Below are 12,399 nucleotides of genomic sequence, written 5' to 3'. Positions count from 1 at the left end.
TTAGTCATTTCCGTCAGTGCCCTAACTGTAAAATCCTAAGTGGCAGACAAAACTATTAAAATAATAATAAAATTAAAAAATTAAAAACCAAAAATCTTATGAATTGAGATCTAAGTGTGTCATGAACAAGAACACAAACCCACAAACCCAGATTTAAGAACACAAAATTAAAAACCAAAAATCACAAACCCAAAAAATAAAAACACAAAATTAACACATCAAATCCACATCATATTAAACATGAACAAGAAATTAAACATTTGAACAAGAAGACAAACCTAGAAAATTTAAAACCCAAAAAATTAGCATCAGATCCACATCAACACAAAATTAAACATGAACAAATTCGAAAAATCAAACCCCCACACCACCAAAGCATCAAACACAAAACTCAAACCCAGAATTTTTGGCCCCCAAACACAAAAACACTAAACTCAAAACCCAAATTTTCGGGCACCAAAGAAAATAGAAGAAAAGAAAGAGTATGATTTTCTTATCTTTCCAAGAAACCAACACAAAATCAACTTAAACCAACACAAAACTCAATGATCTGAAACCCAACGATCAACGACCCACCGATCTGAAACCCAACGATTTGAAACTCAACTTAAACCACCGATTCGAAACCTCTAAACCCACCAAATCCACCACCTCTAATCTCTACTTCTGTTTCATTGCAAGGAACCTAGGCCGAATCTCCTTAAGCTTCAATCCTTTGTCGTTGACCACGATAGCCACGAATGGCATGAGTCCTTTCTGGGCTCGGTCTATGGGTTTCACATCAAGTTCTCTGCCGATGATTTCTTCTTGCTTGTGTCCGCTTGAGTTTCAATTCCTCCTCTTTTTCCCTCTCATCTCTTATGGCTGGGATTGAGCTCAAAGAGAGGCTGAAGTGATGAACCAGATAGAGCAAAAGGGAGAAGCTGAACCACGGGAGAGAGTGAGAGAGAGAGAGTGTGTGTGTGTATGTGTGTGGAAGTGGTGGGTGGGTTTAATTTATTGGGTTTATTTTAATTTTTTGGGTTTGTGTATGCTTAATTTTTTGTTTGTTTTCTAAGAAAAAAAAAGGAGAAAATGTCAAATAAAGGAAAATGTTCTTCTTGTTCTTAAATCTCGGTTTGTGTTTTTGTTGTTCTTGTTCAAGACACACTTAGATCTCAATTCATGTGATTTTTGGTTTTTAATTTTGTTTTTAATTTTTTTTATTTAGTTAAAATTGACAAATTAATTTTATTTTAATTTAGATGCTGATATGGAATTTTTTAATGCCAAAATAAAAATTATTATTATTATTTTAATGGTTCCATCTGCCACCTAGGAGTTTGCCATTAGGGCACTTGAGGAAAAGACTAAAATGGATGGCATTTTTCTAAATAAGGATTAAATGTGGTAAAAATAAAATGTAGAGACCAAAATAGGAATCGGGGCAAAACATAGAGACGAAAAGTGCACTTCTGCCTTTCTTTTCCAATAAAATTGTCTACCACCAAACTATGGTAGACACTACCCCTTTCCCATGAAAAAGTTGGACATGTGGCCACGTTGCCATCATTCATTTGCTTTGAAATTTTTTAAAACTTTTTTCTTTTTCATTTAATTGCATTATTTATTAGATTTGATCGGACTTTTTTTTAAAAATACTAAGTATTTTAACACACACACAGGTAGAGGGAAGAATGTCTTAAAGAAACTGACAGTAATGTATATCCAAAATGGTCTATTTGACCGGACTTTGATTCCTAATGACTAATACTACAAACCCATGTATTGGCATATTAAATTCATATATTGTTACTGTAAATTTAAGATTTATATCATAAATTAAACAAATGCATATAGTATGTATAATATTTTATATATTATTAAAATATATATAATACTATACACATTTGCATAAAAATATACAATGTTGTAGACATTTTTTTTTAATTTATTATATAAATCTTATCTAGATAGTATAATGTTAAATAATAATTTTTCTTTTTATTGTGATTATTTTTTTAATAGTTAATAATATTTTCTTGATTTTTGAAACACTATAATGAAAGTTGTGAAATAAAAAATACATTTTAAAGATGGTGTGAGTACACAACTCGCCATTAAGCAGTTTTTGTTCGCTTTGGGGAGCCAGTCCCTCACGGTTTTGTCCTCGTCCTCGAGCGTGGTCAAGGATTTTGCCATGAAGTGATTTATTGTCCCACATCGGTTAGAGAACCCTCCCACTCAAGGTTTATAAGCTTCTGGAGCAACCAAGAGTGTACCACTACTACACATGTGTAGTAGTGGTACACTCTTGGTTGCTCCAGAAGCTTATAAACCTTGAGTGGGAGGGTTCTCTAACCGATGTGGGACAAAGGTGAGCCTAGGTGTAAATCACTTCATGGCAAAATCCTTGAACACGCTCGGGGACGAGGACAAAACCGTGAGGGACTGGCTCCCCAAAGCGGACAAAAACTGCTTAATGGCGAGTTGTGTACTCACAGATGGTATTTATATTTATTTGAATTATTTTAGTCAATTTTTTATTTATACTAATTTAATATATTTAATTATATTTTAAATAACTAATAAGTTAATTATGATATCATCATTATTCAACCTTGGTTCGACCTCGGTCTGACCTTAAAAACATTGAACTTTTTCTTTCTCCGGTTCTTTGAACAGTTTAGGATTCAAAACCATGATATACTCAAAATATGTGTCATTGAATGGAAATAGCACTGTTATTTGTTCACTTTATTCTACGATATTAGGAGGTTCTCATGAATTTAATAGTTTTTCTATTTTTCTTAATTTGATTAAAAAAAATTATATTCCTATTTTGTGGAATTTATTTTGAAGTTAGATTAAGAGCTCTATATTGAACATATTAAAGTCTAGGTGCATTATCAGTTACTATTAATTTATAATGATATTTTTATGATCTATAAATTTATATAATGCATTGTAAAGAATTAAAAATGTCCTTTATTAAATAATCTTTCTATTAAAAATAATATTATTTGATTATTGTAAATGATTATACAATAATCTTTTTGTTTAAAAATATTACTTTTTGTAGGTTCTTGAAGAGCTCAACCTACCTATACAAGTGAAAAATTTGAATGGAAAAAAATTTATTTTCCAATCAGAACTAAATGACTATAAACTCTATTATAGAATTTGACAAAACAATTTAAGCTTGATAAAATGATAAAAGTACATATTTATTGAATATAGCAAAATTATTAATTTGGTATTTTACTTCTACATATTATATTTTATTACATTCACATGCTTATATTAGCGGTACTACAAATGATTGTGAGAGCAACTTATCAAGTGAACAGAATAGTAATTCTACAAAGTTACAAAAAATTGATGTTGAAGGCAATGTACAACTCACACCAACATTTGCACTCAAGGAAAACAAAATGAGTTATTTAATGACTACTACAAAGCAACAAAAGAAGAAGATACAAAAAGTTATTTAAAATTACCAAAAAAAATAATCACAAAAAATTATGAAAAACATTTTTTGTCTTGCAATTGATTACAAATTGTTATTTTAACATTGCAACATTTATTGGATAATTGAGGATATTAGGTGTTTGGAATCCTAATTTTTATATAAATTTTTTTAATTGATATGTTCCATTTACTAAGGCAACAAAACGAAAGTTTTTAAAGTTGTTTAGCACTGTCAACAACATTACATATGTGATAACTTAAATTCTTCTTTTATTGTTGGATTCTTTCATAGTTAGGCCTATCCAAACCCATCCGAGACCCGACCCACCCGGAGGACCCGACCGGAACCAATTTGAAACCAGCCAACCCGACTATTCCAGTGGTCGGCGGCGGGTCTTCTCCCCCAGAAACTGACTCTAGCGGGTCGGTTTCGGTTTCTATCCCGAAAAACCCGAATCGACCGAAGAAAAACCCAAATTCCGGCGAAAAACCCAAATTCCGGCGAGAAACCCAGATCCTGAAGTAAAATTCCAGAATTTGGCAAAAAAAACCCAAATCTCAGCCAAAAAACCCATATTCAGGCGATATTTCACGTAGATTTGGTGAGATTTTGATCGGATCTGGCAAAATCTCATCAAATCCAATGAGATTACCGCCGAATTTGGCGAAATCTCATAGATTCCGATGAGATTTTCACCGGATCTCGAGTTTTCTCACCGTTTTCTTGCCATTTTCTCAGAACCCAGACGCCGACCGACCCGCCCGCCACCCGTTGAAGTCTGATCCGCCCGACCTGTTTACTCCGGCGGTCGGCGGCGAGTGAGATTTTCCAAAACCCAATTCCGTCGCGTCGGTTCTGGGTTGGGCATAAACCCAACCCATGGACAACCCTATTCATAGTCAATGGCTTTTCTGTGCATTGCATGGGTTAGCGACTAATAATACATAAGTTGAAGAAAATAAAGATAACTTCAATCCGCAACCAACCAGAGCATAAGCACAACAAAACTATGGAATGTATAGCCATCAATATGTATTTATTTTTGAAATTCACCAAGTACCAACTATTATATGAGATGGAGTTCGTAGAGATAAAATACAAAGCATAATAAGTGCAGGAAAGCTACAGAGGGTAAAATTATTTATGGAACTCCATGACTGCCCAAAGAGTATAGGCACAAAAAACAACTTGAAAGTTTGAAAATCCGGATTCCTTGCACAAAGCCTCAAATTCTTTCTCAGTTCTCTCCTGGCCTTCAAGGTTCAACAACATGCTAATGTCAAGACGAGAGATATATTGAGAAGCCATACTTGACACTGTAGCTTCTGGCATGAGTAGTTCAATAATAACTACCTTCCCATTATCTGGTAGTGCTTTATAGCAGGTCCTCAAAAGTTTCTTGCAGTTTTCATTATTCCAGTCATGGAGTATATTCTACAAGTGAAAAAATGCAGAAACAAAAATGATTGCTTTTGAAAAATTTACCCAAAAATTCTTTATCATCATCTACTTTAAACACAATATCCAAATTCTACCTTCATTACAATTGCATCCCCTTTAGGGACATTGTGAAACATATCTCCTCCCACGTGCTCAATACCTGCATAGAATATGAGTTGTTCTCTATTTAGGAAGAATCCTTGTGAACAGGACCAGCTTGATAAATGCCAAAGACAATAACTTTAAGTGATATATATATTAACAGGTAAAACTTAGAGAAAATCTAATTAGATTATGAAATTAAAGTCCAATTTTGCAACATGTATCCTAAATTATTTATTTTTAGAGAGTTTTATTTCTTAATTTTGAAATTAAATGTGGAATTACATCATAAATATCTATCCAAATGAGTTATTACATACAAAAACTAAATAGTCTAGAATTAATGAACAAAAAAAAATAATAAAAAAAAATTTTAAATTGACAATTTACATTTTCTACTTAATAATATTCTTACAAGACTTCTTAAAGAGTTAAAAAAAATATAAGAATGATTATTAATAATATTTAAAGTATATATGTAAGAATTATAAGTATATCCATATATATGCATGAGGTTACAAACTAGTATTATTAAGTAGATTAATCATACTATAAAGAAATTAAAAATTTTACCAGGATAAGATGGTGAGCTTTGTATCACATGAGGCAAATCAAAGTTAATGCCTTTAATGGAAGGGTACTTGGAAATGACCATACTTAGGCATCTCCCAGTTCCGCCACCAACATCAACCAATGACGTTAGCCCCACAAAGCCTTGGTATACCTCAAGAATTTTCGACAGGGCTATTGTGGAAAGATCAGCCATGCTCTTGTTGAACACTATGTTGAAAGCTGGATCCTTGTCCATATATTGGAATAAGGGCATTCCATGCACTCTTTGAAATTGATTACCACCTTCAAGAATGGCATGCTTCATACGTAGGCTGCAACGTAGAAACAAAGTAGATAACAGAAGGAGATACAATACACAAGTAATATTATTTTGATTCATCTCATATATATATATATATATGGCAAATTGGCAATATGTAATTCTTTTTTCCCAAATATATAATTTACTGCGGATTTACAAATAATATATATTTTTTAATTTACTACAACTTAATATGTAAATAGTAATGCTATGAAAATAATATTTTTCACAGCTGCTCATACAATCTGCCAGATTTGGATTAACACATCAATCACAATAATTTATATTATCAGTTTTGAAAAATATTATGTCCCGATAATTATTGATATTGGGATTCCTATCGGCATAAATAAGAAGTAACAGCCTGCAAAATCATTCAATTATGATGAAATGTTACTGCCCTTTTTTGCATTATACTCTTGCATTTATACAAAATCAAGGAGACTCGTGTATACCTGGCCTCCCAAAAGACACGGTGAGAATTGAAAGCTGAAAGAGTAGCCAGGGAACTGCCATCATCTTTTTCAACAAAGAAGTAAGAGGTTGGTGTGAGTCCATAAAGTCTCTCAACCCTACCATCTTCAAGTGTGTGGATAGAGCATGTCAAAAGGGAGTGACTAACAAGGACTCGCAACATGCGATCCAACCTAGAAGGTGTATTAGAATCAGAGTCCTTTGTTGGAAGCTGAGAAGCAATTTCAGAAGTTGTGATACAAGCAGCAGGGCCTGCTCTAGCAATAATCCCAAACAGGTCAAGCTCAATGGCTGCATTTAGGACACAAGAAAATATTTGGGCACTGGAGACTAGGATAGCCTGAAGGCATGCCTTATCATCTTCACTAACACTAAGTGTGGGTGTAACTTTGTTTTCTAAGGAACCCATTTTAATTTGCTTCTTTCTCCCTTTCGTTTTTCCCTCTCCTATAAATAGGCCTTGCATGATATACATCTTGTGGTGTAGATTTAAAACCAATTTTTCTACAGCCATCAGATCAAAGTCGTCCTTGTTGCGCTAATAGAGTGGCCTTAGTCCACAAACGTGCTTAGAATTTTCTACTATATAGTCCATCACTCCAATTAGCAGACGTGCAATAGTCCATCACTGCAAAGCAAAGTCACCACCAGCTTGTTGAATATGCGCTCATTCCATGTTAAAATCAAAGAGAAGAAGAAATATAAAAGATTGATGAAGAGATTAATTGTAGAAAAGCGGTAGTCTTTAGTAACTATATCTTTACTATTTAAAACCTTCTCCCCTCTCCCTTTGTGTGTGTGTGTTAAAATATTTAGTATTCTCAAAAGAAAAAACAGTGAGTTAATCTCACATTAAAAAATGAGTGTGAATTATAGAGTTTTAAAGTCTGTATTGTGTATCTAAGAGTTAAATCCTTTTGAATATACACTACTATTAGTTTCTTTAAAACCTTCTCTCGTCTTCCCTTGTGTGTGTATGTGTTAAAATACGTAGTATTCTAATGAGTTGTGAGCAGATTAAGTCGGTCAAGTTATGGGTTGACGAGTATTTTTTCACGTGCAAAAATAAAAAATAAATTTTAAAAAATACTAAATGTCAAAAATAATAAAATACTCAAAAATAAAAATTAAATAATACATAGATTTTTAAGTTTACACAATTCAAAGTTCACTAATAATATCATGACCATAAAAATTTAGATGACTTTTCGTTAATTACCCAAACCTACTCCTTCAAAACTTTCATATATTTGTACTTCTTTTCTAATGGAGGAAAACACAAAACAACACTAAGTGGTAAGTATGAATCATAAAATGACAATGTCCAACGGCCAAAATGGTCATATACCATTATTTGGCAAAATATTTAGTGATATGCCACTGTTTGTGAATTATTTAACAATCTACCACTTTTTTGAAACTCGAATTTGTGAAACTCGAGTTTGCCATGTAACTTGAATTTTAAAAACTCGAGTTCTTTGAAAAAAAAATAGCCTTCAAATTTGCCGTGTCATTTTTTATAGAACTCGAGTTCCAATACCATCAAAAATTTTCCATGGAACTCGAGTTTAAAAAAAGTAGTAAATTTTTAATTATTTCGCAAACAGTAATAAATTCATACATATTTTACCAAACAATAGTACTTGGCCATTTTGGCCTGTCTAACTTGAAAAAGCAAAAGAAAAAAAAGGGAATTTGACACCGTAATAAAAGCTTCCTACACATCAAAATTTTTTATTATTATTATTATTTATTTTATTTGGACACATCAAAGTTAAGTTATATTATATCACTGGTACCTTGTTATTTTTTTTAATGCCACATCACTTTTAACTTATCTCGTCTCACATTTTCAATTTTCTCACCAAAATATACTGTCACGACACTTTTTTTTTTCCTCAAATGTTAGAAATACAATAATTTTTACAATAATAGAGTTGGTAAATTTTTACTTATTTTTACTTGGACTTATATTAACATTATTTTTATATCTATTATTAATAGTTAACCACCTCAATAATTATGAAATTTTTTGTGACCTTAGAATTATTGATTTTTTTTTTTTCATGTTTCTCACCATTTTAATTAGTGGGTTCCAAATTTTACCTAAAATAAAAATAATAAAACATTTTATTGACGGTACGGAAACCCCAAAGTCGTCACTATATTTTTTTCTTCCCTCATTTTTTTTCACAATTCTAAACTCTGGGGTTTTTCTATTAACTTAAATTTTAAATACTTAAAATAATAGAGAAAAGATGTTGAATAATTTTTTTTTTTAAAAGTAATCAAGGAAAGTGAACATTATAAACTATTTTGTAAGTATATTGCTATACTCTTAACACTTTGATAATGAAAAATTATTGCAAATTACATGTATATTAGATTTTTGTATGACAATTACATTCCTTTACAATTTTCTATTTATTTATTTTATTAGTATTTATTAATAATTTTCAAATTAATTTTTTCTCTTAATTTTGCCCCCTAAACTGAAATCTTGACTCTACCATTGCTTTTGGATGGTTGATATTATGTTACATTTATAGGGTTTTGCTTTGGAGTGATTTTTTTTTTTTTTTCCTAATAGAGTTTCAACCTATGGCGTCAACTTCTAATAATTGTTCTCTTTATCATCATACTAAGACACCTATTAGTTTTTGGTGTAGGTAGAGATTCAATCGTAGATCTCTTATTCAACCATCAGAAACTTTACCAGTTGAGCTAGTTTTGAAGTGATTTGTTAGCTTACATGGTCTGCCTTTTTTTAAAAAAAAAAAGCATGAAATTACAGTAAACTCACATGTTAGGCTTGTTTTCACCTTACCTACCCATAGTTCAAAACTTAATACTTTACTCACCTGAAACTACCTCTATTTGTTTCTTGTTACCCACATTTATTAAAAACATGAGTAAATATGGTAGTTCTTCGAGGGAACTAGTCCTCCAATGATTCTTTGAGAGAATCAACCTCCAAGCTAGTCTCAATGACAACTAAGCAAATGCATTCTTATTCAATTCTTCTTTTTACAATCATCTTAGTCTTATATTAGTTACTGTGGTACTGTTAGTAGTAACTAACTAACTAACCACAAGGTACACATATTACAGCTCAACCCTCCAACTAACAATGTACAATACTTTGATGCTTGTTCTAACTAACTCTGTACAAGTACCTATTGCACACAATTATCACAACTATGATGTCTTGTATTGAAGTCCTAACATGTCTCTCTCCTTGATAAAATAAAAATAATAAAAATAAAAATAAACAAACAAACAAGAAAAAATAAAGAAATTATTAAAAACTTTTATGCAATATCTTGGAACTTCAATTGGACAACAAATTAAAACTCCTAATCCATCGCAACAACCTTAATGTTAAAAAGGTTCCAATAAATCAAATCAAGTCTCCTAATTTCACTCAAACATGACTCTTAAAGAATCAAATAAATAACAAACAATCACATAATATGGAAAACATAGACCCTGCTCCTCACGTCTCCCTCTCCCATTCACATGCCAGCCAACAAAAATTTTAAATCCGAAAATCGAGAAAGCAAATTAAAACTCCTAATCTGGAACGATAATATACATTGAGATTTGAGACTATAAAGACTAGGATTAATCCTAGTAACTGAAACTTGTAATATATTTGGACAAAAAATTTGTAACCTCCAAACGGCGACAAAAGTAGAGGAAAAATCTCAATTCACGTGGGCCACGGCCCAACAATGTCAAAAATTTGACTGAACTTTAATGGGCATGACTGATGTAGAAATATCGCACAGTGATCACAAAGGACAGAAAGGAGAGAGTTGCTATCGTGTGGCGTATGGCGAAGTGAATGATTTAGGTGGCTACTACACATACAAACAAAGATGGTGACTATTGTTTTAAAAAATTCCTAATGTATGAATATTTTGCCATTGTTTAAAATATTAGACCTTAAAATCAATATTTGGTGCCTTCAAAAAATTAAGAGCTGGCCCTTGCAAAAAAGAATTGAACAAATAATTGTTGGGTTCCAAAAAAATAGTTGTTAAGAACAACAAACTATCCACCTTGTAACATAAATAGTTATTACTTTCAAATTTTTAGTTTTTTCCTCTCTTAATTGGTAAGTTTTGTTTGTTGAGTTCAGATAATAAGTTTTTAATAAAATAAATTTCTCTTAGAGTTATTTTATTTGAGACTAAGTCTTTTTGTTGTTTTTGTTAAGTATCAAATGGTTTGTCAAAACTTAATTAGTTAGTCACAAAGCATCAAATAAAAAAAATTTAAAAAAAAAAAAAAAAACTACATTATAGATATGTAATGTTAGAGAGTGACAATAATTAAAAAGTAATTTTCTCTTGGACACACGCACATATAATTTTTATATTTAATTTTCAATTTGGGATTAAGTCTTTTATTGTTATTATTGTTGTTAAGTTTTCAATTGTTCTTCGATGCTTGATCTAGACTAAACATGTTGAATGAAAAAAAAAGTAAAGGATAATTTAATATTAGGGTAATCTAAAAATTCTGGCTAGGCCCCTACTGGGGGAAGAGTCTGATTTTCAACAATTTACCATTGTTGAGAATTTTCAATGGAGTGCGTGCTAGATTTATGTGGTCAGACTTTAGAGGAGAAAATCAAATATAGACCTCTATACAATTTGAAGGCCAAGGGACCTTTATTTATTTAATTTTTTTTTTTTTTTTTTTTTTGGAGAAACAAGACAAAACTTATTCAAACTTCACGGAAACTTTTGTCCACTAGTGCAAGTTGTTTCACATCATAGGGTATGTCATCATACCAAACCCGACTGTGAGAGTACTTGGCTAGCTTTGCCAATTTGTCAGCTACAGCATTCCCACTCCTCTGGACATGTCTAAAAGAAAAGCAGTCAAAAAACAAAGCCAAGGTTCTGGCATCGTCAACAATATGGCCAAAGGAAGTAAGACACGTAGAGTCAGAGTAAGGCGAAGGGACATGAATCTACATTAGAAAGGAAATAAGGGATGTGACAATTAATGTGGGTTTAATTTTGTGAGAAGTGATAATAGGGCTGCTCTCAAACTAGCCTACCATGAAGTCAGATTTGGGGTGAAGATCTGGCGTGAGTTTGGTTCACCTTTTTAAAACTGAATTTTTTGAAAAAGTAAAGCTTTTAAAAAGTGCAATATGAAAAAAAAAAAAATTTTTAAAACTAAATATTTGGTAAAATATGTTAAAAAGTATTTTTTGAAAAAATTGAGTATTTGGTTAGCATTTATAAAAATAGCAGTTTGAAGGGTAAATTACCAAAAATGACAATGTATATATAAAAGAGTTTATTTCATACTTAAATCAACTACTTCATATACTTACTAAAAAAAAACTAATAAATAATAATAATAATAACAATAATCTAAGTTTGTGTTTAGTTCTTTTTAGTGTCATAATTCTTTGTTATTATCATTAATGACTTCTTATCAATATTAATTAAATCTAAATAATTTTCATCATCATGAAGCACAAAATGAAAATGTAAAAAGATGATAAAATATATACCAATAATCTAAGTTTAAATTGTACTACATAAAAATGTAAAAAGATAATAAAATACATACCAATAATCCAAATTTAAATTGTACTACATAAAAATGTAAAAAATTGTACTACATGAATTCTGCTTCAGTTGCTGCAACATCCCTAAACATTCTATCAAGTTGTTGTAGATTCTGTAGACCTTTATGTCAAAATTTTGAAGCTTTGGGTACTTCCTACAAAATGTAATTGTCATTTCACTCATATTACAATAATATACATAACTATTTCAAATTAACTACATATTAATAAAATACTCAACTCACCTTCAACTTCATGTCCCATCAATCATCACTAGCATCAATTGTTCCCTTCACTGCATCCCAACCTAAATTTGTGTCAAGACTCTTCAATTTTTCCCACACTCTCCAATCTGCTTTTAATGCATCCCACCTACATTTTAATTGTTCCTTATCATAGTTTAGACCGATCTCATCACATAATTTGATTACCAAATTGCTCTAACCTTCGGCACTCAAGGCA

General features: G+C 31.3%; 2 protein-coding genes across 8 annotated transcripts in view; both read right to left on the bottom strand.

The window, feature by feature from the left end:
* The window catches only part of LOC126712975 (caffeic acid 3-O-methyltransferase-like), an 85,393-nt gene extending 78,605 nt beyond the window's left edge, over window positions 1–6,788 (bottom strand). Inside the window, exons 1-4 of one of the 2 annotated variants that reach the window (XM_050412550.1) lie at window positions 6,323–6,787; window positions 5,567–5,877; window positions 4,987–5,051; window positions 4,460–4,885 (exon numbers count right to left, since the gene is read on the bottom strand). In XM_050412550.1, coding sequence (XP_050268507.1) covers window positions 4,589–4,885; window positions 4,987–5,051; window positions 5,567–5,877; window positions 6,323–6,750 — 1,101 coding nt within the window. In that variant the 5' untranslated portion in view covers window positions 6,751–6,787 and the 3' untranslated portion in view covers window positions 4,460–4,588. Of the gene's footprint in view, window positions 1–4,459; window positions 4,886–4,986; window positions 5,052–5,566; window positions 5,878–6,322 lie in introns of those variants that run through there. The other variant, XM_050412549.1, reaches the window with a different exon arrangement.
* The window catches only part of LOC126712972 (pentatricopeptide repeat-containing protein At4g32450, mitochondrial-like), a 68,714-nt gene that overhangs the window by 47,471 nt on the left and 8,844 nt on the right, over window positions 1–12,399 (bottom strand). The window lies entirely within an intron of this gene.

Source organism: Quercus robur, chromosome 2, assembly GCF_932294415.1.
Source record: "Quercus robur chromosome 2, dhQueRobu3.1, whole genome shotgun sequence".
Lineage (NCBI taxonomy): Eukaryota > Viridiplantae > Streptophyta > Magnoliopsida > Fagales > Fagaceae > Quercus > Quercus robur.
This window is presented reverse-complemented; position numbering and strand designations above follow the sequence as displayed.